We start from the raw sequence: 25157 nt of genomic DNA on the forward strand, positions 1-25157 counted from the left end.
CCTGTGGCTCAAGTGGCTAAGGTGCCAGCCACGTACACCTGAGCTGGTGGGTTTGAATCCAGCCCAGGCCCACCAAACAACAATGATGGCTACAATCAAAAAATAACCAGGTGTTGTGGCCCAGCTACTTGGGAGGTTGCTGTGTGCTGTGATCCCACAGAACTCTGCCCAGGGTGATAACTTGAGCTGCTTGAGGCTCTATCTCAAAAAAAAAAAAAAAAGAAAGAAAGAAATGTGAGAAAATACAGGGTGGCTATAAAGTTTGTGTGCCATCCTGTGTTAAATGTAATGATTATTAGAAGTCAATAAAATAAAAATACTGTATAAATACTGTATGTAAATATTACGGTAGCTAAACTGAACCTTTATTTTTACCTGGAGATTTAATGTAAAACCACCTAGATAGAATTTCTAGAATCTTTATTTTTTTCTTTTTTTCTGTATTCTCTGTAAAATAACGTATGTGAAAAACATTTGAAAGTGCAATCCAAATGTAAGTGGCACTTTTATTAATTGGGATTTCTGTTTTCCTAGGACTCCGTCTAATGGAGCTGAAGGACTGACACCCCGGAGTGGAACAACTCCCAAACCAGTTGTTAACTCCACTCCAGGTAGGACTCCTCTACGAGACAAGTTAAACATCAATCCTGAGGATGGAATGGCAGACTACAGTGATCCCTCTTATGTGAAACAGATGGTGAGTGTCACTTCTCTTTTAATATTTAAAAAAATATTTTTATATCTCATAGGTGTCAAATTAAAATACCCCCCCCCCCAATCAGTGCATATCGTGTAACTAATGGATGCCAGAAAAGGAGAAGTATTTGTAAGACTTGATGAGAAGGGGGAACTTTTTGGGCTCAGAACTTACTTTTTCTTATGCTTAATATGTTTGATATAAATGCTGCTGAAAGTAATGCTGCTTGTATCTTTTGATTCTGTCTTTTTTTTTGAGACAAAGGCTTACTGTGTCGCCCTCGGTAGAGTGCTGTTTCATCACAGCTCACAGCAACCTCAAACTCTTGGGCTTAAGCGATTCTCTTGCCTCAGCCTCCCAAGCAGCTGGGTCTACAGGTACCTGCCACAATGCCTGGCTATTTTTTGGTTGTAGTTGTCATTGTTATTTGGCAGGCCTGGGCTGGGTTCAAACCTGCCAGCTCCAGTGTATGAGGCTGGTGCCCTAGCTGCTGAGCTATAGGCACCGAACCTGGTTTTTTTCCTTTTGAAACAGAGTCTTTCTCTGTCACCCTGGGTAGAGTGGTGTGGCATTATTGTGGCTTATAGCTCAAACTCTTGGGCTTAAGAGATCCTCCTGCCTTAGCATCCCAAGTAGCTGGGACTACAGGCACCCACCATAACATCCTACTAGCTTTTATTTCTTTTTCTTTTTCTTTTTTTTTAAGTAGAGACAGGATCTCACTCTTGCTCAGGCTGGTCTTGAACTCCTGAGCTCAAGCAGTCCATCTGCCTTGACCTCCCATAGTGCTAGGAGTATAAGCGTGAGCCACCACGGCCAGCTTGGTTCTAATTTTTATCATTTACTAATACTTTCCTTTCTTGAATGATACATTTACTTTTTTCTTTCCATTTCTATAAATAAAATTTAGAGTTTCAAATGCCTCATAAATTAGATTTTGAGTGCTTGCTTCGACAGCACATATACTAAAATTGTAATGATACAGAGAAGATTAGCATGACCCCTGTGCAAGGATGACACGCAAATTCGTGAAGTGTTCCATATTAAAAAAAAAAAAATTAGATTTTGAAACTTGAATTTCTCTGTTTTATTCATACATTTAGAAGGACTGACTGTCTAGATCTCAAAGCCAGGTTAATTTCTTTTTTTGGCTGGGGCTGGGTTTGAACCCGCCACCTCCAGCATATGGGGCCAGCGCCTTACCCTTTTGAACCACAGGCACTGCCCTTAAAGCCAGGGTAATTTGATGTTTGTTATTGATTGCAGTGAAGCTTCCTTTTGTATATTTTGTAAGATGATATATAAAGCTAACTACAAAAGTTATAGTTTTTGCTTCTGCATGTTAATTGCTTTTATTACTTTATTATTGGGCCTTATTATCTAATACCACAGAAATTACTATGAATTTTTTTAAAATGAAGTTTTAATGATAATTGACTTGTCTTTTGTTTATAAATTAATTTTAACTTCATGTATTGATTTGATTAATTTATATATATTTTTAATGACCAAATTGATATCAACTAATGCCAGTTCTAAAGAACCTAATGGGTGCAATGCATGTTATGGACGTTTTAGGGCAGTGGTTCTCAACCTTCCTAATGCTGCGATGTATTTTCATTGACAACTACAACATTGTCTCCACAGGTTGAGAACTGCTGTTTTAGGGGATCTAAAGTTGGGTAAAGATGTCCTTTGTCCTAAAGAAGTTTATATTCTGTGGAGTTTGACAGTGCTAAACTAAGACCAAAAATAATTGTAGTATCTGAACAGAATAAACTCTTTGAGTAATACCAGTATGCTAAGGATGATTAAAAGGAATAATTTCATTTGTGTGGGTGGGTATCAGGAAAGCCTTCATTGAAAAGGTATAGGAGGAGGGTGGGGGCTGGCCCAGATGGTAGCCACAATGTGAGTAAGCATGGAAAATGTTCTGGAGATAGCAAATCTTCCTGGGTTCTCACACCTACATGCATGTAAAAAGTAGTGGGAAATGAGGCTGTAGCCTCTACTGGGGAGAATTCTGGGTACCAGCCAGTTTCTTAGGACACATAGACTTTTTAAAAAAAATCTGTATATACTTTAGTATTTCCATTAAAAATAAACACACACATATGAACATCTTTCAGATTAGGTTTTATTAATTGAAGGACAAAGAAACTTTTGAACCTATTCATTTCATTAGCTGTTAAATTTCCATGTCAGAAATGTATCCCTTCAGATGAAAGTCTTAATGGTCTTTTTTCTGTGCCTGCCCCAAACCTTCTATTGGAATATCCCAGACTATCTTCATTGATCACTAGTTAAGGTTTTTGGTTGGTCTTAATGTAGGGAAGAAAGGGAGATAGAAAATCAGCAAAAAACTTGGCTTAGTTCTGAAGTCAGAGATCATTTTTCTAGAATTAAAATGAATAGAATATTCGTTAAATATTTATGTGAATTGAGAAGGACCACTTTTTTTCTACAGGAAAGAGAATCTCGTGAAAATCTTCGTTTAGGATTGTTGGGCCTTCCTGCCCCTAAGAATGATTTTGAAATTGTTCTACCAGAAAATGCCGAGAAGGAGCTGGAAGAGCGTGAAGTAGATGATACTTACATTGAAGATGCTGCTGATGTGGATGCTAGAAAGCAGGTAAGTAACCGTGCTAGCAGTGTGAGTTTGGCTGAATATGTCAGTAGGCTTAAAAAATGAAGAGTGGCTATTAAATGTCTCAAGATTTCCACTAAAAAAATTACCCTAAAGTAAATTACTACGTCACTAATAATATATACTCATAGTAATTTGTTGGGCATTCTTAAAGTGTACATGTATGGAAATTTCAATACTCTGTCAAATTAAACTCTTAAAAATACACATAGGAAATCTTTTAGACATTGTTTAAGCATAGCAAAGAAAAGATGTTATTGGTCAGTCTTAAAAATAAGTACATCCTGGATTGGTTGAATAAATGGTTGTTAGCCATTACAAACTATTAAAAACTATAGATTTGGAAATTTAAAGAGAACATGTCACAATGATATTAGGAACATCTCACATCTTATACTAATAGAGCTTACAGTTAAATTGCTTTCTGATTGTACATAACAGCCCAGTGATGTAAGTAGATAGGGATGCTATATGTTTAGCATCCTTAATCCAGAAATCTGAATCTGAAATGCTCCAGAATCTCAAATTTTTTGAGTGGTATCATGATAGAAATGTTCCTTGGAGCATTTGGATTTTGTATTTTCAGGTTCAAGATAATTCAGCCAATACGTAAAATACAGCTGTTTCAAATCTAAAAAAATCTGAAATTCAAAATATTTCTTGTCCCAAGCATTTCAGATAAGGGATGCTGAATCTATAGCTCCATTTTAGAAATGAGGAAACAGACTCAGATGAATTCAGTTAACTTTCCCAGGTCTGTGACTGGGAAGTAGTAAATGTTGAACTAGAACTGAAATTATGTGACCCCTTTCAGTAAGTCCTCCTGCACTCCATTTCTGGATGATTTTAGGAAGCTTAGTTCTCCCTACCTTTAAGTTATATTAACTCTCAAAAATGGCAGGACAGGCCCGTTGCCTGTGGCTCAAGTGGCTAAGGCGCCAGCCACATACACCTGAGCTGGCGGGTTCAAATCTAGCCTGGGCCTGCCAAACAACAATGATGGCTGCAACCAAAAAACCAAGCGTTGTGGCGGGTGCCTGTAGTTCCAGCTACTTGGGAGGCGGAGGCAGGAGACTCGCTTGAGCCCAGGGGTTGGAGGTTGCTGTGAGCTGTGATGCCATAGCACTCTACCTAGGGCAACAGCTTGAGGCTCTGTCTCAAAAAAAAAACCAAAAACAAAAAAAAACTGGCATGACATTTTAATGTTATCCCACATTGTTAATAACTTAAGAATCAGTAAATAATACATTCATTGGCTTCCTTTTAAAACTAAAAGTAAGTAGCTTTGGGGTGACAGAAAAGAGTTGTATTGGAGGAGTCTCCCCTAAGTTTAGGGTTCCCATTTAGACAGGAAAAGTAGTTATCTGATGATTGGAGCCATGTAAATTTGGAGAATGATGTAGTAGACATTAGAAGTTATTAGTTTCTATTGTAATCAGAATGAATAAACTGATTGATTTCTTTGGGTTTAATATTACCTTTCTACAAACCTGAAGAGATTTCTACAGCTTTAACTCTTGAATAATCATGTTCTTATAGACCAAAGTCTTTTCCACTTTACTGAGAGGTGTCAAATACTGTATAGCTGCAATAATGGATATAAAAATCAATTTTTAGGCCATACGAGAGGCAGAGCGTGTAAAGGAGATGAAACGAATGCACAAAGCTGTCCAGAAAGATCTGCCAAGACCATCAGAAGTAAGTGTTAGAACTTCTTACTCTTGGCTTAGAAATTTTTAGGTTTCTTTTTATATTGATGCTTTTTACATCATTCATAAAGTCTATAAAATGTCATCTGCTTTGTGGGATATAGTGAAGTAGTTCCCAAATATCTTTAGAATGTTTCACTGGTACTAGTAAGAATTTAAAAGGGAACAAAAAAATTTCTAAAAATGTAAAACTGCTATTTAGTACATCCTGTAACAGGTAATAACATCAGCATATTGCAGTGATATGTTTGGTAATTGTACTTGTTTTAAAATTTTAGGTAAATGAAACTATTTTAAGACCCTTAAATGTAGAACCACCTCTAACAGATTTACAGAAAAGTGAAGAACTGATCAAAAAAGAAATGATTACAATGCTTCATTATGACCTTTTGCATCATCCTTATGAACCATCTGGAAATAAAAAAGGAAAAACTGTAGGATTTGGTACCAATAATTCAGAGCACATTACCTACCTAGAACATAACCCTTATGAAAAGTTCTCCAAAGAAGAGCTGAAAAAGGTATGACCGAGCAGGAATATTTTTATCTTGAAATTTAAATATTTGTTAGATGCTATGTAGCATGGATAAATGTGAACTTATTTTGCTGCATGGATTTCATGAACACCTGAAACATATAGTTAGGAGATAAGAATATTAAGTGTTATGAAATGGATATGCTATGTGTTTAGTATCAGCCTTTACGAGATAAACACTGGCTTTGATGGCAAGGTGTTTTTTGTTTCGTGGGTGTTGTTGGCTTGGTTGATGTTGCTATGGTTGCCATTTTCTGTGTGAGATCTGCTATCTCTGAATAGGTATGAATGCCTTTAATACTTAAACCTCTCTTAGACTTGTGAAAAGATAGGAATATGATAAACATGTTTACAGATAAAACCTTTCACTTATTCAAAGGAAGGACATTTTTTTGCTGAATTTATCCCCTTTACACGATTTCTCCCTTCTCTTTTGGATAAGGACATGAAGAGACAATTTTGTATATAAAGTCTGTGTCTGCCTCTTTCTCCATATGCATTCTATTCTGCTTTGACAGAGGAAATAGCTGTGATTTTGAATAGAAATCTCTACAATGGTATAAAAAGCACAGTGAGTTTCATAGTTAGAAGCAGAGTAGTCCTTAGCTTAAAAGTCTTTTTTCTTTGCATCATAAACAAACAACAACAAAAAAGTCTTTTTTCTTTAGCCTTCAGCCCTGAGTAGCTGTGATAGGTTCATTGATTTGGAATGGGCTGCTGCATTCTTAGGAGAAAACAAACAAAATTCTTTCTACTGTCTTCTCTTCTGTACTGTTCCTCTCTCTCACTCCTTAGTATTTTACTTTCTATTTTCCTTACTGCATAAGTAGTACATATTTATTATAGGATTTTTAGAAAATAGAGAAAGAAAGGAGGGTTTAGCTCTATATTTCAACAACTTTCTCCTGATTTGTGAGCCACTTTGAGTTACTTGTTTTTTCGTAAGTGTGTAACTGACACCTGTTAAGTGCATACTCTGTGGTGAGCACATTTAATCATTAAACTGGGGTTAAGAATCAGTTTGCGAAATCAAGACTTGCCCAGTATTCCTCTTTTTAGAGTGAAAATATTAAGAGAAAAAGGAATTTAGCATGGAAACCTGAAACAAGGATCGCATTGTCGCTTTTAGAGGTTCTATGGAGGATAAATTCTAATACAGTTTTTGAAAATAATAATTGAAAGTATTACTTTGGAATCATTTGAAACAAAGTAGCTTGTTTTCTCATATTTTATATATCTGTTTATATTCCTCTTTGTTCCCAAAAGAGTTTGAAGGAACTGTTTAGCAGAATATTTAGGGAGAGTTTAAAGATAACTTAGTCATACTCTTTCCTAATGATTACAGGAGCTGAACTTGTTAAATTTTTAATTTAACTTTAGAATGAAATTGCATTTCTCTTTTAATGATGTCAAGTTTTCATTAAGCATGTCAAAATTGGTTTGTTACCATTATTTCCCTTAAGAGGCATTGTTTTAAAGTTACTGCCAATCGTTATGCTCCATAGACAGAATTTTCTATTTTTTTGTAAAAATTTTTGGTTTATTGGGTGGCATCTGTGGCTCAGTGAGTAGGGCGCTGGCCCCGTATACCAAGGGTGGCAGATTCAAACCTGGCCCGGCCGAACTGCAATAAAAAAATAGCCGGGTGTTGTGGTGGGCGCCTGTAGTCCCAGCTACTCCAGAGGCTGAGGCAAGAGAATCACCTAAGCCCAGGAGTTGGAGGCTATTGTGAGCTGTGTGATGCCATGGCACTCTACCGAGGGCAAAAAAGTGAAACTCTGTCTCTACCAAAAAAAATAATTTTTTTTTGGTTTATTGTTCATTTCTCTTGATTTTATATATTTTGACATGTGTTTGTTTTCCATTATTATTAGGAAGAGTGAAAGCCTATGAAACACAGAAGGTGACTGCCAGTTTTTCATAAGCCATGAAACAGAGAGTTGGGAAAAGTTCTTAAGATATGCTCATGGAATTCTGTGTATCTGGCATTGAATTAGGCTTTTTAACATATATTGTTCACCTAATCCTGATAACATATCTGATCTAAGGTTAGCATTATAAAATTAAGCAAGTTCAGACAGCAACTTCAGTTGTAAAGCTGTGATTTGAACCAAGGTCTACCTATCCCTCTCATTCTATCATCTTGAACTTGTTCTTTAGTAATGAACTTAAAGCTCGCTTATGACCTATTGTTATCTGATTTGTGCCACAGTCTCATTCTCTGGCAGTGTTAGGGGCATTCCTTCAGAATGAGAAAAAAAGTCATGTGACATAGGGATGCCTGGTTTCCCTTTATTGTCGTGTGGGGTCCTGAGTGTAAGTAGAATGGTAGAGTGGAAGGAGCACACTCAAGCATTGGTGTCTGTTTGCTTGGATCCTCTCTCATGTGCTTACTAACGATGTGGTTTTTAAGATTATTTATTTAGGTTCAGCACCCATAGCTCAGTGGTTAGGGCACCGGCCACATACACGGGGCCGGTGGGTTCAAACCTAGCCTGGGCCTGCTAAATAACACTGGTAACTACAACAACAACATAAATAGCTGGGCGTTGTGTTGGGCGCCTGTAGTCCCAGCTGCTTGAGAGGTTGAGGCAAGAGAATTGTGCAAACCCAAGAGTTTGAGGTTGCTCTGAACTGTGACGCTACAGCACTCTACTGAGGGGGTCATAGTGAGACTCTGTCTCAAAAAACAAAGGCTCATTTTGTTATCCAGGCTGGAGTGCAGTGCTGTAATCATAATGACCTCAAACTCCTATGCCCAGTCTTGCCCCAGCTTGCCAATGATTATAGGCACATGGCACCATCTGGCTAATTTAAATGTTTTTTTAACCTTTTCTTTAAAAATTTCAGATTAGTATAAGGGTACATATAATTAGGTTACATTGTTTGCACTTATTAGGTAAAGTCAAAGTTGCAATTGAGCCTTTCATCCAAGAGATGGACCATATACCTCTACATTGTACCTGATAGGTGAGAGCTTACCAAACCCCTTCCCTGTATTTTTTTTGTTGAGACAGGGTCTCACTATGTTCCCCAGGCTGGTCTCAAACTGGCCTCAATGATCCTCTCATCTCAGCCTCCCAAAGTGTTGGGATTATAGGTATGCTCTACCATGCCTAGCCATGACATGGTTTTGAACAAGTTGTTTAATCTCTCTTGAGCTTTACTTTCATCACATTTGGTAAGATGATTGTGAAATTTGGAGATAAGTAAAACTTTTAAACTCACTTTCTGGCATATAGTAGATAACCTGAGAAATGATAGTTGATATTATAATTAATGAAAGTAAAGTATGTTTATATTCTTGGGGAAACATCTTTAAAGATCAGTCTGCCTTGACTTACAGGGTTTTTACTCCATTTTTCTTAGGTATTGCTCTCTCCTTTCTAAAAAACAACCAACCAGGACTTTTTGCCTTTGGTATAAGGAAAGAGGGAAAAAAACTAATCTTTTAAGTTTTTCTTGTGTAGTATCCTATTTAAATCTTCCTGTTTGTAGTATCTAAACTTAACTAAAATTATTATTGTAAACAGGCCCAAGATGTTCTGGTACAGGAGATGGAAGTGGTAAAACAAGGAATGAGCCATGGAGAACTCTCAAGTGAAGCTTATAACCAGGTGTGGGAGGAATGCTACAGTCAAGTTTTATATCTTCCTGGGCAGAGCCGCTACACACGGGCTAATCTAGCTAGCAAAAAGGACAGAATTGAATCTCTTGAAAAGAGGCTTGAGGTTGGTATTTTTTTTTAATTCTGATTTTAATTGTACCTTGATTGCAATAATGAACCAGATAATACCACTGGAGACAACTTCAGAAGAATAGGCCTGAGGTGTTCATTGTCTTTGTAGTTATTGAAGAAAACTACACTGAAGTGTTTGGTCTTCCTTGGCCATATTCATTGATTATTTTGCATTTGTTGGCTTTTATTACTGAAGAGTACCCTACACGCTGGCAACAGGTCATTCAGAACCTTTAAGTTCTGGAAGCAAGGAACCAAGAAGTCACCACTAGTCATGTAGAACAATGTAGATCAACACTGAAATATCCTCTTTTCTCTAAGGAGGAATCTCAGCCGTACCAAGGGTTTTTTTTTCTGTAGCCAAGAGACCACATTTACAAAACTTTGATACCATTGTGTACACTCTCTGGTTCCTATAAATTTGAGTTAAGAGAAGGCAGAGCTGTATTATCTAGACAGTGGGTTCCATGCTAAAATATACTAAACGCAGTTTTATGGCATGTGGTTAATATAGCCTGCATATTTTGAATTCTAAAATCTATGGAGGCATTTTGCCAGTGGAATGTAAATTGTGATTCATAGATTGCCAGGCTGCCTTGTGGGTTCTTTATGGTGGTCCTCAGGGACTAAGGCCAAGATGGGACGGGGAAGAGAAAGGGTACTTTAGATGGTCATATACAGAAAATGGCTATAGTTTTCCTCTTTTGTGTCATCATCAGTTTCTCTTTACAGAAAGCAGATTTGCAAATATTTTTATTTAGGGTTAAGAACATAGTTAAATGTTTCAGGTGGTTGGGGCAGAGTGGGACTGGGGAAATCAGGAAAAGGCAGTATCTTTTTTTTTTTTTTTTTGTGAGACAGCCTCAAGCTGTCACCCTGGGTAGAGTGGTATGGCATCACAGCTCACAGCAACCTCCAACTCCTGGGCTCAAGCGAGTCTCCTGCCTCTGCCTCCCAAGTAGCTGGGATTACAGGCACCCGCCACAATGCCCAGCTGTTTTTGGTTGCAGCCATCATTGTTGTTTGGCGGGCCCGGGTTGGATTTGAACCAGCCAGCTCAGGTGTATGTGGCTGGCGCTTTAGCCTCTTGAGCCACAGGCGCGGAGCCTGGCAACATCTTTTAATTTGAGTTTTCAGTCTTAATTTAACTTTAAGATCACATGTATAGGCACTTGATAGTTAATGCCTGTGAGCCTCGCCTTTTTTTTTCATTAGTGGGAAATTAGTGGTTCTGAAGTTATTCTCAGTTGTAATCGTAGCAGGTGAGTGCTGCTGATTACTCTAAATTACTGCTAACTTCCAGCAGGGTGTGCTGTTGCTCTGTGTTTGAAGTTAAAGTCAGGGAAAGTAGACCATGAGTGGTTAAATTCTATTTTCTGATGTGTAGGCTTTATTTCTTATAAATGGTAGTTAGCAGTGTAATTCTGATTTAAGGTTAGCATCATAATTGATTGGAAAGCGATTTGGAAAGCTACTTTGTAGCATTTATATATAAATACTTAGGTCTCTCACTTTGAAAATCTCTTTTGAGGTAGGTAAACTTTGCTGTGAATGGCAAGGACATTTTGTGCTGTTTAAAACGTTAAAAAAAAAAAGTTTTTCCCTAAATCTCATTTACTTTGTTGAGGCACTAACTTTCATGACAGCAAATAAATGTGTCACAAAGTGAGTAGTGCCATAAAGTACAGTAATTTTTATTTCTATGTTGAATTGGTCTTGTGAGTTTTGAAGGGAAAAATACAGAAAGAACCACTGCTGTTCTTGTGGAGATTTATTTGGGTCGTTTATGAGCAACCATTAAAAACATGTGGTTCTCTTTGTTCAGTTCAGTACCAGGAACTGAAATCTTCCGTTGAACTATTTTTGTTGAAGGATTGGTGATTTTGGAAGAATATTCATAAAACAGTCTGAAGTAATTTTTCTCTCTTGACTCCTGGATAACTTCCTTTATTGTTTACCCACCTAGTTACTTTTAAAGAATACTTAATCAAGTCCTTTCATTTAGTAAACTGCTTATTTTAGATGGGAGTTCATTAAGTCTTTAAAAAGAAGAAAAGCAACTCAAAACCCCAAATAAACAAAACCCCCATTTTATTTGTATCCATTCCTAATTCAAAACTAGGTTTCTTTTAGCTTATTTTAGTTTTTGAAGACACACAGTTTTTCTGGTTTGAAATACATAAATATTTTATTTCAATTGTGGTAATTCTTTCATCATTTCAGTTGATTGCTAAATTATAAACATTATTCAAAGTTTGTTGTGGGGAAGGAACTCCAGTTATATTGTATAAACTAGAACTAAATGTTATACTTAAATTATCCTTTCCATCTTAGGTTCAGGGAGATGTGCTTTTCTGTATAAGCACAGCACAGTACACCATGGCTGCCAGTGTGTTTGATTTTTGCTGCCATGAACTTTGGAACAGTGAATCTAAATTATGGCCCTATCACAGCCTATCAAGCAAGATGAAATCCAGCTTTGTCGTAGCTGGTGTCTCCTAAATAGATTTAAGAAGTATGCCCTGAGGTTTATATTGGAGCTAGTCTTTGGGCCATTACTCATGATTAATATTTGAAACTTAGCACTTAAATGAAAATCCTTAAGATACTCATTTAAAACTAATAGAACCGTCTCAGATTTTTATGTAGAATGTGATAGGGGGTATGTGGGTATGTGTGTGTGAGGAGTCTGTTAAATAAATAGAATCAGAATGTAGTTGTAGATCAGAAGTAAGTGGAAAAGACTTCTGAACTATAACCAAGTCCATGTATTTTATTCTGCTTTGGAGGCAGAATTAACTTTAGAACATTGCCAGACATTTATGTGTAAAATAAGACAGCAACAGCAAACATAGCAATGACAGCTAATATCAGAAAGGGAAAAGTTATGAAGGCATAGCATGCTGAGGCCATTTTAACAGGGTGGCAAAAAGCCTTGTGTATTTAGTAGCTTCTGCGGGCCTTACAGATGTAGGGTAGGAGAGTAGGGTGATTGCTCTGTATAGTGATAACCCAGATTAATAGGACAGCTTAATTTTTATTTAGTGTATTTTTTAAAAAAAAAAGATGGCTATAATTCTTGTAGGAAAATTTTTATCAAATGGTTAAAAATAAAAGAGCTTTAGTACTTTTGTTTATTTGCATTTAGTGAGTATTACTGAGCATTTACTGTGTACCAGACATGTTTCTAGGTCCTGGGGATATAGCAAGAAGGCGGCAGACAAGTTCTCTGCTCTTATGGGCTTCAGTTATATGGAAAATGCTTACTGTGGAAAACCTCATTTTTTGATGATGCCAGATAAATGAGTCATTACTGTATTTAGGAAGTGCAAATAGAATTTGAAGTGTTCTAATTTGTTTCTACTTTAAGTGGAAATAGGAAATCATCTGAAGACATAATTATTTTGAGTGAAGTAATTTTCAGTAGGTGCAAAAGTGAAATGAGAAGTCTGGACTTAGGCCTGCCATTAAATTTAATAGTATTTGAAATAGTATCTAAACTGCTGTGTTGAGGAAGTTTGGCTGAAAAGTAGATTTTGTCATGTTAGCTATAAAAATGGAAAGGCTTTCCTTAGAGGTAGAAATGAGGTCCAGAAGTAATACTGTTTCTCTCTGTAATTTACTGGCACAGTCAACTGTAGTCAAGAAATATTATGTAACATTGACTTCTTGGAAATAAAGCAACTTAAAGAACACAGATAACACGTTTAAAATCCTTCTCAGTGTATTTGTAGAACTCTGATGAGGACCCCTAACTTTGCTGAAGGTTGTATTTCAGTGAAATTGGCTGCACAGTGTATCCCATTTTCTTAGTGATTTTTGTTACAAAGTCAGATATTTTTGAAGAATGAAAACTTAAGGTAAGGACTTTAAAGTGGGCAATTCTGGATAGAGGGGCATGTGTTGTAGTATCTTAACAGGCTTATGCTTATGTCCTCTTTTGTAGGGGTAGGATTGGGAAAGTGACTTGTGGTGCAGGAGGAAGATTCCAGTACTTGGAAATACTCTCTCTTTCCATGACCCATATTTCATAGTTGTTTCTAGTAAGAATACTTACGAATCACACCAGGCATCTTTGACACAACTTTGTTGCTTCTGTTGTGCCTCAACCCAAGCTGATTCTGTTTCATGCATTTTGTGTTTCACTTCCTAATGTGTGTAAAGTGCTCTTTCATTTTTCATTGCATTGTTAGAGTAGTATTGTTCTTACAAGAGCTTTTAGTAAGATTTCGTCTTACTGATTAGCTTCTTTTGCAGGGATGTAATCTGATGGCTGCAAAGTCATAGACCATGGCTATAATCACTTGGACCTGCATCTCATTAGTATGGAGAGGGCTCACTAATAAAATGCGATGCCTAGTTAGTAGTAAAGGGATTACAGGAGAGTCATTCATGGATTTTTGTGGATTTTCACTTTTTGGTGATTGAACCACATTTTACTATTACAGAATTATACTCCTTCCTCATCAGTGGATTAGGAAGTAGAGCTGCCTTTGACTACTTATTTTGGGTATTCTTAAGCCTGTTTTTCCAGTAGTATAAGGTATTCTGGGTCCCCAAGCAAGAGTTTCAGTAAGGGGTGCTCTTAATGTTTCTGAACCTCACTGTAAGTGACTTTAACTGAAGACAGTATTGGAGACCCAAGGATAATATGTTTATTTTGGAGTTACTTACTCTTAGTAACCTTAACAAACCTAGTGAGCTTGAAAGTAACAATTACACTTTTATAAGTCCCATAGAGCTCCCTTTTGTAATGACCCAAGGAAACACTTATGGTTCTACTGATTCATCTCTTGGGGACCATCAGTTTTCCACTGGTCTCTGGCCAGTCTTTTTTAGACAGTTTCCCTTCTATGCATTTAAAAAAATAACATTTGTAGGCATCTTTCTAAAAATAATACCTGTGTTTTATGGAAGATTTAAAGGAAATAGAAAAAATAAAGACAAAAAGGAGCCTGCTATCCAGGCATAATCAGCTGAAACATTTTGGTTTGTATATATACTCCTGTAACCCACCAGTCCCCTCTCCTATATATCATTTTTAAAATTTCTATGTGTGGATGATGGGACTTCTGAAGGTGCAATACTAAACTGGGATCATTATATACTTTTCATTTAATTGTATAACGTTGTAAATATGAATTTTAGGGTCGGTGCCTGTGGCTCAAGCGGCTAAGGCGCCAGCCACATACACGTAAGGTGGCAGGTTCGAATCCCCAGCCTGGGCCCGCCAAACAACAATGATGGCTGCAACCAAAAAATAGCTGGGCGTTTGTGGCGGACGCCTGTAGCCCCAGCTTCTTGGGAGGCTGAGGCAGGAGACTCGCTTGAGCCCAGGAGTTGGAGGTTGCTGTGAGCTATGATGCCATGGCACCCTACCCAGGGGGATAGCTTGAGGCTCTGTCTAAAAAAAAAAAATGAATTTTAAAAAGAGAAAAAAAACATAATTTGCTTTCATTTAAAGTCTTTGGCAAAGAAAGATTAACATTGGTGAAATCTCTGAATAACAAAATGCTAGTTATAGTCTATCCTTTAAAAAAAGTTTTTAAATATAACCTTTTTTCCCATAAAATTTTTCTAAGATTTGTTTTCCTATTGCCTAATATCATGTTAAGAATAAAAGAATTTGGAATTTAAAAATATGAATGGGGCTAAGCGCCTGTGGCTCAAGTGGATAAGGTGCCAGCCACATACACCTAAGGTGGCGGCTTCAAATCCAGCCCGGGCCCGCCATACAACGATGGCTGCCAGCAAAAAAAATAGCCAGGCGTTGTGGCAGGCGCCTGTGGTCCCAGCTACTTGGGAGGCAGAGGTAGGAGACTTGCTTGAGCCCAGGAGTTAGAGGTTGCTGTGAGCAGTGATGCCATGGCACTCTACCCAGGGGGACAGCTTGAGGCTCTGTCTCCAAAAAAAATAAAAAAATAAAAATATGAACTGGGAAAGTAAAAGCTTTTTTCAAGTGTCACATAAAATTCTTATATGCGGATACATACAAGTAAATGTATAAATCAGGGAAAGAATGATGGGCAGATCTACTGTATTAGGTCTTGTTTACTTGTGTCTAGAATAATTTGTTTTTCAGGGAGCAGTCTGGGGCTGGTGGCATTAAGCCATTCAGTCCCAGAGCTGGAAGTTCTTCAGGAATGTTTTCATTTCAAGGGCTGAAGCAGAGAGTTTGGTTTATTAGCAGTGATGTGGCAATGTGTTGGACTTTCAAGTAGGACACGTAGCATTATCACTTAGTGCCTATATGGCCTAGGGCAAGTCACTTATCCCTTCTGGGTCTCATATATCCTTAACTGTAATATTTGGGTGGGTAATAGTTTTTATTTATTAGAAGTATGAGTTTATGATAATATAAGATTAAATGAGATACTGTGTGCTTAGCAAAGAACAATTTTTAATAAATAGAAATTTTCTTCCCTGTCTCTTCAAGGCTATATGACCCTTAGTTATAATACCAAAATTGGGTTGTACTTGGTTTGATACTGTGAAGTATTAAGAAGTAATTTCATCTCAAACAACAGGGCAACTTAAATTTTTATATTCTATAAATTTTGATGAGTATCTGAAATTTGAGATAATGGACGACTGATTTTAGGAGAGAGATTATTATACTGAGGCTTAAAACTCAGATTCTGGTTAGTGTAAATGGATTTTACATCATTGGATTTTAATGTAATATTTCACCATTTTGGTGTGTTGAAATACTTGTAAATTTTAATGTCTCTATCATTTTACATTATATTGATGTTCCATGGTTTATGGTATACAGTCTTAAGAAGATTAGCCTCCTAAAGCATACTGCATAGTCATAAATTGAGCATTTTACAAAACATACAGTTACCTTTCCTCATATTTCAGTCATCAAATGGCTGGCATAAGATAACTAGACTAGATTTGATTATTAAAAGCTGTATTCTGTTTCTTCTTTATATATTTAATGACTAACTTTACACAGTTGTTTGGTGAAATTATTTTTTCCTGTGCTTAAATTTATTTTTGTACAGCTTATGTCTATATTTGCATGGAATCTTAGCACAGTATTTGAGCCAGAAGACTTTTTATAAAGGTTGAGCTAACTGAAATAAAATAGTTGGTATTAAATGGAAGGTAACAACTTTTATGTTTTAAAATCTTTGGTGGTTTGGGAATAATAAATGACTCAACTGTATGAGGTAAGATAATTCCCAGATACAGGGTACTAATAATACTAAATATACCTTCATGACTAATATGTGATAATTAAACAGTTTCTGAGCATACTGTGTTACGTATTATGTTACACCAAATTAGAAATTGAATATCCACGGAGTGTAGTTAGTGTATGTTTAATTGAGTTGTCTTACTGATAAAATATTAATTTTATGACTAATTTTTTTTAAAGCATCATATCTATTAATTTGAAATTCTTTGCTCTTCAAGTTTTGAATGTGTATTTGAATCCACATGTGATTGGAGTACCTAATGTGGGTATTCTTAGAATATGCTTATATGTATATGGAATATACTTATAGTATATATATATACTATAGTATGGAATATATAGTATGGAATATGCTTATAGTATAAGGAATTTGATATAATTGGAGAAATTTAGTTGTTCATTTCTTACTTGGAATGAGGACTTTTTGATAGGGGTAGCTGAGAAAACAGATGATATCTAGCTCATGTAATGACTTGGGTTGATTCCTATAGAGTTCTCTACCCTGATTGCCTCTTCCTCATCTGGGAGCTTTAAAGATACAACAGTCTGAAGCCATTTAGATCAGTCTCTGGGGTTAGGACACTGGTGCTGGTAGATTTTAAAAGCTCCACAGGTAGTCTAAAAGTTTAGCCATGTTTGAAAACCACTAGCTTAAAAAGACATGCTCCAGGAATATTTGAAGTGGGAGAGAGTAAATGAAATTATTTATTTTATTGAGACAGAGTCTTACTTTGTCACCCTTGGTAGACTGCTGTGGTGTCATAGCTCACAGCAACCTCAAACTCTTGGGCTCAAGTGATTCTCTTGCCTCAGCCTCCCTAATAGCTGGGACCACAGATGCCTGCCACAATGTGCAACTATTTGGTGGTGGTGTTGTTGTTGTTTAACAGGCCTGGGCCTGGTTTGAACCAACCAGCCCCAGAGCATATGGCTGGCACTCTAACCACTGAGCTGCGGGTGCCCTAAATAGAAATTATTATCTTCTTTCCTTGTTTGTGTTGTAAAATCTGTGGGGTGGAAGTTGTCTTTTTAAAGAAATCTAACTCCACCCCTGCTTTAGAGTTTAAGTACTGCTCTTGATTTCTGGGGGAAATAATTCTTGCATTTTTATATCTAGAAAAATTGATGTTAAGGTTTTTTTTTCCCCCTGTGGAGGTAATGTTTCTAATACTTGGATACTTTATTTTTATAATAGCCTATTGAGATAAAAATTACATACCATACAGTGTGATTATTAAGAGTACAATTAGGTTTTAGTAAATTCACAGACTTGTACAATTGTCATCGGAGTATTTTCATCACCCCACAAGGAAACTTTATACTGTTAGCAGTCATTACCCATTTTCTCTCACCTGGCCATCCCTTAATCTACCATTTAGGCAACCATCTACTTTTTGTATCTATTTGCCTATTTTAGACATTTCATATAAGTGGAATAATATAATATGTGATCTTTTATTGGCTTCTTTTACTTACATTAGTATACTTAGTATACTAATTAGTACTTCTTTTTTATGGTTAAATAATATTCCATTGTATGGACAATATTATGTTTTGTTTATCCATTCATAACTTAATGGATATTTGTGTTGTTTCTGCCTTTTGGCTATAATAAATAATGGTTGCTGTGAACATTCCTGCATACCTTTTTTGTGTAGGCTTATGTTTTTATTTCTCTCAGGAAATAACTGAGAGTGAACTTGCTAGATCAAATATACTTAGATAATTTGAACTTCAGAGTTAGAAAATCTTCCCATAGAGTTGGTGAACTCCGTGAGTCCATGCTCTGATAAGTTGTAGGACAGAGGTCCAGTATGTGTTATTTGGTTTCATGGTCTTCAAGAAGCAAACTGCTCACTTAAAAGATGAAAGAGCTTTTTTTCCTTGATCTATTTCCAGGAAAGGGTCTATATAGTCTTTTATGAAAGTTGGAATTTTAAAGAAGCTTTTAAAGCCTTATCCTTACTTAGTCCCTTAGTTATTAGAGAGGAGAGGCAAATGTTTGAACTCTTGGTATCTATAAAATAATAATTATAATCAGAGTTAACATTTATTGACTGTTTACTCTGTGCCAGGCACTGGGCAGCTGAGGGTTTTTATGCATATGATCTTATTTAAGCTTCATAACAACTTTTAGCAGTTGTCAATTTTTTTTTTTAAACTGGTGGAGAAATGGAGACACATAGGCTAAATAACTTGCATCAGTTCAGAACAGTTGGATGATATACTCCTTAATCCTTGTACCGTGCTGTCTGCTTTCAGTCAGTATTTCCTGATACTTTGAAGACATGTAGCACTGCCATGGAAAGTACCTTGATATCAGAGGAAAATGGTTCCTTTATAAAGGACATTATCAATTCTTAGGAATTTATTCCTCAAGCAAATTGCAGAGGAATAAAAGCTTAATAACTTTTATAAAATGCTAAAGAAATGAATGGTTTTAAAGGAGCTTTACTTAGATTAATTTTTTTCTTTTTAATTATTATGGGTACATAATAGTTGCTTATCTTTTTAGGATACATGTAATCTTTTGATACAGGCATACAATGTGAATTAATCAAGTTGGGGTGATTGGGGCATCTAAACTTTAGGCATTTAATACTTCTTTGTGTTAGCAACATTCCAGTTTCATTCTTTTAGTTATTTTAGAGTATACCCTAACTTGTTGGTTATAGTCACTTCCTTGTGTTCAGGTTTTCAGGTGCCTGACTTATTTCACTTAGCATAATGTCATTTAGGTCCATCCGTGTTATTGCAGTTAACAGAATTTCCTGCTTTTTAGCAGCTGAATAGTGTTCCATTTTGTATGTATACCACATTTCAAAAATCTGTTCACCCAGTGGTCATTCCAGTTGATTCCATATCTTGATTGTTGTGAATAATGATACAGTGACTCTGGGAGTGCAGACATATCTTTGACATACCTATTTCATTTCCTTTGGGTATATGCCCAGAAGAAGAATTTCTGGATCATATAACAATCTATTTTTACTTTTTTCAGGAAACTATCCTGTTTTCCAAAATGGCTATACTAATTTGTGAATCAACAGAATACAAGGGTTCCTTTTTCTCCTTATCTTGACCAGTATTTGTTATCTTGCATCTTTTTGGTAAAAAAGATGTAAGGCAATATCTCATTCATTTTCATTTTCTAATGGTTAGAGATGTTAGGCTTTTTAAAAATATATTTCTTGGCCATTTGTATATTTCCTTTTGGGGAAACTCTATTCAGGTCTCCTGTCTTTCTTTTTTTTTTTTTTTTGAGACAGAGTCTCACTCTGTTACCCAGATTAGAGTTCCAAGGCATCAACCTAGTCATAGCAACTTCAGACTCCTGGGTTTAAGCAGTCCTGCTTCCACCTCCTGAGTTGCTGGGACCACAAGCGCCTGCCATAATGCCTGGCTAATTTTTCTATTTTTTGGTAGAGAAGGGCTCTTACTCTTGCTTAGGAGGGTCTCAATCCACCCACCTTAGCCTCCCAGCGTGTTAGGATTATAGGTGTGTGCTACCGTGCCCGGTTCCTTTGTCCATTTTTCAAATAAGATTGTTTTCTTTTGGCTCAGCGCCTATAGCTCAACTGGCTAAGGCCCCAGCCACGTACACCTAAGGTGGTGGGTTCGAATCCCCAGCCCGGACCCGCCAAACAACAATGACAGCTGCAACCAAAAAATAGCCGGGCGTTGTGGCGGGCGCCTGTGGTCCCAGCTACTTGGGAGGCGGAGGCAAGAGACTCGCTTGAGCCCAGGAGTTGGAGGTTGCTGTGAGCTGTAATGCCACGGCACTCTACCCAGGGGGACAGCTTGAGGCTCTGTCTCAAAAAAAAAAGATTGTTTTCTTTTTATTGAGTAGATGGAGTTCCTTGTATGTTTGGGTATTAGCCCCATATCTGATATGTGATCTGCAAATATTTTCTCCCAGTCTGTAGGTTTTTTTCTTCACTCTGTTAGTTATTTTCTTTGATGTACAAAAGCTTTTCAGTTTGATTCAGTCCGATTTGTTTGTTTTTGCTGTCATTGCATGTGCTTTTGGGGTCATAATGAAGCAATTTCTGCCCATTCTAATGTCATGGAGCGTTTCCCCTCTGTAGTTTTATGGTTTCAGTTCTTAAGTTGATGTCTAATCCATTTTGAGTTGTATGAGGGTGAGTTGAAGGTCCATATTTGAGCTAGCTGGGTAGACATCCATTTTTATTCTTCTGCATGTGAATGTCTGGTTTTCTCAACACTATTTATTGAAGAGATTGTCTTTTCTCTATTGTGAGATCTGGCACCTATGTCAAAAATCAGTTGACCCTTGGGTGTGTGGTTTATACCTGGGCTTTTTGTCATTATATTATTTTTCATGACAGTACCATGCTGTTTTGATTACTATGCCTTTGTAGTGTGTTTTAAAATCTTGTAGTGTAATAATTCCTCTTGTTCAAGATTTTTCTGCTATTGAGGGTCTTTGGTGGTTTGGTATGAATTTTAGAATTTTTTTTTTTAATTTCTGTGAAGAATGACATTGAAATTTTGATAGAGAGCACATTGATTCCGTAGATTGCTCTGGGTAGTATGGACATTTTAACTATAAATTCTTCTAGTCCATAAACATGGGATATCTTTCCACATATTTGTGTCATGTTCAGTTATTTTCATAAATATTTTATAATTTTTAGTATACAGATCTTCACCTCTTTGGTTGTATTTATTCCTATTTTACTTTTTTGCTACTGTTGTAAATGGGGTTGTTTTCTTAATTTCTTTCTCAGATAGCATATTGTTAGTATACAGAAATGCTACAGAATTATGTGTGTTGATTTTTTTTTAATATCCTGCCACTTTACTGAATTTATCAGTTGTAACAGATTTTTTTTATTTTTAGTCTTTAGGGGTTTCTATAAACAAGATAATGTATTTCAGTTTCACTTCTTCCTTTTATTTGGATGGTTTTCTTTTTCTTTTTTCCTTTTTCTTACCTACTTTCTTGTGCTAAGACTTGTAATACTACGTAGAACAGAAGTGGTGAGAGTAGACATATTTGTTGTGTTTTTGAACTTAGAGGAAAAGCCCTCAACTTTTCACCATTGTTAGCTATGAGTTTGTTGCATATGGCCTTTGTTGAGGAACAACTTCTGTACTTAATTAGTCAAGAGTTTTTATCAAGAAGGATGCTGAGTTTTGTTAAATGCTTTTTCTGCATCTGTTGAGATGATCCTGTATATTTTACCCTTCATTCTGTTAGTATGGTGAATCACATTTATTGATTTGCATATGTTGAACCATCTTTGCATCCTCAGAATAAGTCCCACTTGATCATGGTAAGTAATCTTTTTAATGTGATGTTGAAAATGGTCTGCAGAATTTTTTTGAAGATGTTTTGCATCTATGTTCATCAGTGATAATAGTCTAGTGATCTAAGACTCACACAGGTCCAATCCCCTCTACTCTCAGAGTTCCTCAGGTAAAAACTGTAAGGAGCTCTGGTGGAACTGTGTAGGAGAAGGATTTCACCAATCCATCCAGCCCTAGCTTTTAAGGTCTCTCTCAAATCTGTTTGCCCTGACTGCTATCTCTGTTTTTTTTTTTTTTTTTTAAGAGACAGAGTCTTACTTTGTTGCTTTCAGTAGAGTGCCGTGGTGTCACAGCTAATAGCAACCTCCAGCTCTGGGACTTCGGTGATTCTCTCGCCTCAGCCTCCCTAGTAGCTAGGGCCCACTAGGCGCCCACTACAATGCCCAGCTATTTTTTTGTTGCAATTTGGCTGGGGCCACATTCGAACCCTCCACCCTCAGTATATGGGGCTGGTGCCCTACTCACTGAGCCACAGGTGCCGCCCTGCTGTCTGTTTTTGGTGGCCTTGGAGATTAGGATGTACTATGTCCTTTCAGTTCTCTGTGATCAGTAAGGTAGAAGCCAAACCTGTAGATGTAACTGGAAAGGTTGAGGTCTTGGATGTATGTTCCATTTCCTTCTGTCCTCATGTTGAAGCTGAGTGCCTGATTGTCCCGTGCTCTCTGCACTAAGCCGACTCTGTGGCAAATACCTGTACTCATGTTCAGGTTATACCCTGTGATCCTGGGGAGATAGTTGCTGGAAGTGGGCTTGTTTTGTGTCTACGTTTTTGTTCTCTGTAGTCTAGGAAGAGTCAGGAATCCAAAATCTTGTCAACTCCCAGAGCTAGGATATTAAGGATATATTCCTTTGTGTGGTAGCTTTAGAAATCATGGCACTCAGTACATGGACACATTTCCTATAGTAAGTATAGGTAGACCTGGATTTCACTTTTCCATCCTTTTCTATGCACTGCTCCTAGAGGGTAGAGCCCCTGAAAATACTTGTGTGCCTGATTAAAAGCACCTCTTTGTGCTAGTAGTCTAGTGATCTAAGACTCACACATGCCCAGTCCCCTCTACTCCCAGAGCTCCTCAGGTGGAAACTGTGAAAGGTGGGGTGCTTCTTGGTGTGTGGACAGACTCTCAGAAGAGCATTTTTGAGATACAGATCATGAAGATGAGTTGTTGCTAGTCCCGAAGTAAATACAGATGAATGATAGCAGAATCTATTTTCAGAAAGTAGATGTTAATTTTTCCCATACTCTGAATTTTAGTCCTGCTTTGAGATTGAATTGTGAATTATTATGTAAATATATTATAAATTATTAGGACTAACCTGTAAAACTTTTTTCAAGTGCAAGGTAAATTCCTCTTAATCCTAACTTTGTGTTATTATAATTGAGGTATAAGGAGTGCTAGTGTATTTTTGCTTTGAGGCATGTAGATGAATCTCAGGGGTACCTTTCTAGCCCTGTTATTTAATAGCTTGCTGTTCTCATGTATGCTGATAAGATCTTCCCCCGCCCTCCAGATAAACAGGGGCCACATGACAACAGAAGCCAAGAGAGCTGCAAAGATGGAAAAGAAGATGAAAATTTTGCTTGGGGGTTACCAGTCTCGTGCTATGGGGCTCATGAAACAGTTGAATGATTTATGGGACCAGATTGAGCAGGCTCACTTGGAGTTACGTACTTTTGAAGAACTTAAGAAACATGAAGATTCTGCTATTCCCCGGAGGCTGGAGGTAATTTTACATATTGCCTTGAAGTGTTGCTTAGAGAGAGAACTGCAAAGAATTATCAGAGTTTTTCCTTTTTTTTCTTTTCCTGTGCAGGCTAGGCTCTTCTGAGGTTGATACCTTTAGGATTTTTTGTGTGAGAGCCTAAGCTTTTTTACTTTGTAGTCTAGAATTATCTGTGTACTGATGGATGGGCCAGATGAATGGTGGGTACACAGGTGTCTCTCTTAACTCATTTTCTGTTTTATATATAGATGCATTGTGAGATGGAATAAGTAACCTTTGTCATTTGTCCCTGTGAAACTTTATGCATCTCATTCATATAGCTCTATGAGGGGAAACTAAACCACTGTCTTTTTAAAGTTTTGTAACCTAGGATATGGGGAAGCTAGTCTTTCCAAAGCATCATATTCCTTTGGTTAGGTTTGGGTGAGATTTATCTATCAAATGTGCATGATAGTCCTTGCCATGAGAAAAGGCAGTCAGGGCTTATTTATGAGCATTTGTAGATGTTGATAGGACAGTAATAGCTTGTTTATTTGAGGTAGCCATAGACATTTTACAAGATAGTGTTCATATGATCAAATCAAAAAATGGCTGTAGCATAGGTTTTTATAGCAAAAGTATTTTCTGTCTTTATTGCTCTTTGGGAAATATTTATCTCTTAAGAATTATGAATTAACTCAGCTGTTTCCAAGATGATAAAATACCATAGATACTTTTTTCACTATGCTTAACATATGAAGTAATAATTTAATTTTTTTCTCTTCAAGTGTCTAAAAGAAGATGTTCAACGACAACAGGACAGAGAAAAGGAACTTCAACATAGATATGCTGATTTGGTGGTGGAAAAAGAGTCTTTACAGTCAAAACTATGAAGCATAGTGTATATTCTGTCATGCGATGAATTAATTGCTGGTTTTCATACTCTGGAAGGCTGAAAGTGATGTTTATCCTCATTGACAAATTTGCCCACCATCTGTGGTTTTTTGGTTGTTCATTTTAAAAGATGTCAGTCTTACATATTCTGTGTATAAAGACTTTAACTCCACAGGATGGACATTTTAGGGCTTAAATTATTATGATAATCATTCTTTTAGCAGTGTCATATTTGCAAAATTTTTTAGTTTTGGCCTTTAATTTTAAAAGCCTAATTTTAAAGTGCTGCCTGTGAGTAAACTCTTGAATAAAGACAAAGTGTAAAAAATTTAAATTGTAGCCTTTTGTTTGAGATAATTAGATATTTAGAGTGCCCACAAACTAGCAGCTAGGTACTCTGTGTCATACTTAATGAATAAGTCTTGGGTAAGCAAATGGTGATCCAGTATCTTAGCTTAAATCCTCAGGAGGCAATCCTTTGTGGCTTTGTTAAGTTTTGGCACAGAATGTTCCTTTCTCTATCAATTGACAAGATAGATTAACTTTGCAGTGCTTCAAATTTTGTAATTTTGTTGTTTTTTATTTTTTTTTGAGATGGAGCCTCAAGCTATCCCCCTGGGTAGAGTGCCATGGCATCACGCTCACAGCAACTTCCAACTCCTGGGCTCAAGCGAGTCTCCTGCCTCAGCCT

General features: G+C 36.8%; 1 protein-coding gene and 1 non-coding gene across 2 annotated transcripts in view; both read left to right on the plus strand.

Moving 5' to 3' along the window:
• The window catches only part of CDC5L (cell division cycle 5 like), a 53858-nt gene extending 29062 nt beyond the window's left edge, over window positions 1-24796 (plus strand). Inside the window, exons 10-16 of the mRNA XM_003789234.3 lie at window positions 535-697; window positions 3165-3329; window positions 4962-5042; window positions 5332-5574; window positions 9122-9319; window positions 23381-23593; window positions 24361-24796. Of these exons, the coding sequence (XP_003789282.1) occupies window positions 535-697; window positions 3165-3329; window positions 4962-5042; window positions 5332-5574; window positions 9122-9319; window positions 23381-23593; window positions 24361-24465 (1168 nt within the window). The 3' untranslated portion in view covers window positions 24466-24796. The remainder of the gene's footprint in view (window positions 1-534; window positions 698-3164; window positions 3330-4961; window positions 5043-5331; window positions 5575-9121; window positions 9320-23380; window positions 23594-24360) is intronic.
• On the plus strand, window positions 1639-1745 carry LOC111725105. The gene has a single exon (XR_002773250.1). It is a non-coding gene; the product is annotated as a U6 spliceosomal RNA (small nuclear RNA).
• Window positions 24797-25157: the final 361 nt, after the last annotated feature.

Source organism: Otolemur garnettii, unplaced genomic scaffold (assembly GCF_000181295.1).
Source record: "Otolemur garnettii isolate 467f Iridium unplaced genomic scaffold, OtoGar3 scaffold00031, whole genome shotgun sequence".
NCBI classification, from domain to species: domain Eukaryota; kingdom Metazoa; phylum Chordata; class Mammalia; order Primates; family Galagidae; genus Otolemur; species Otolemur garnettii.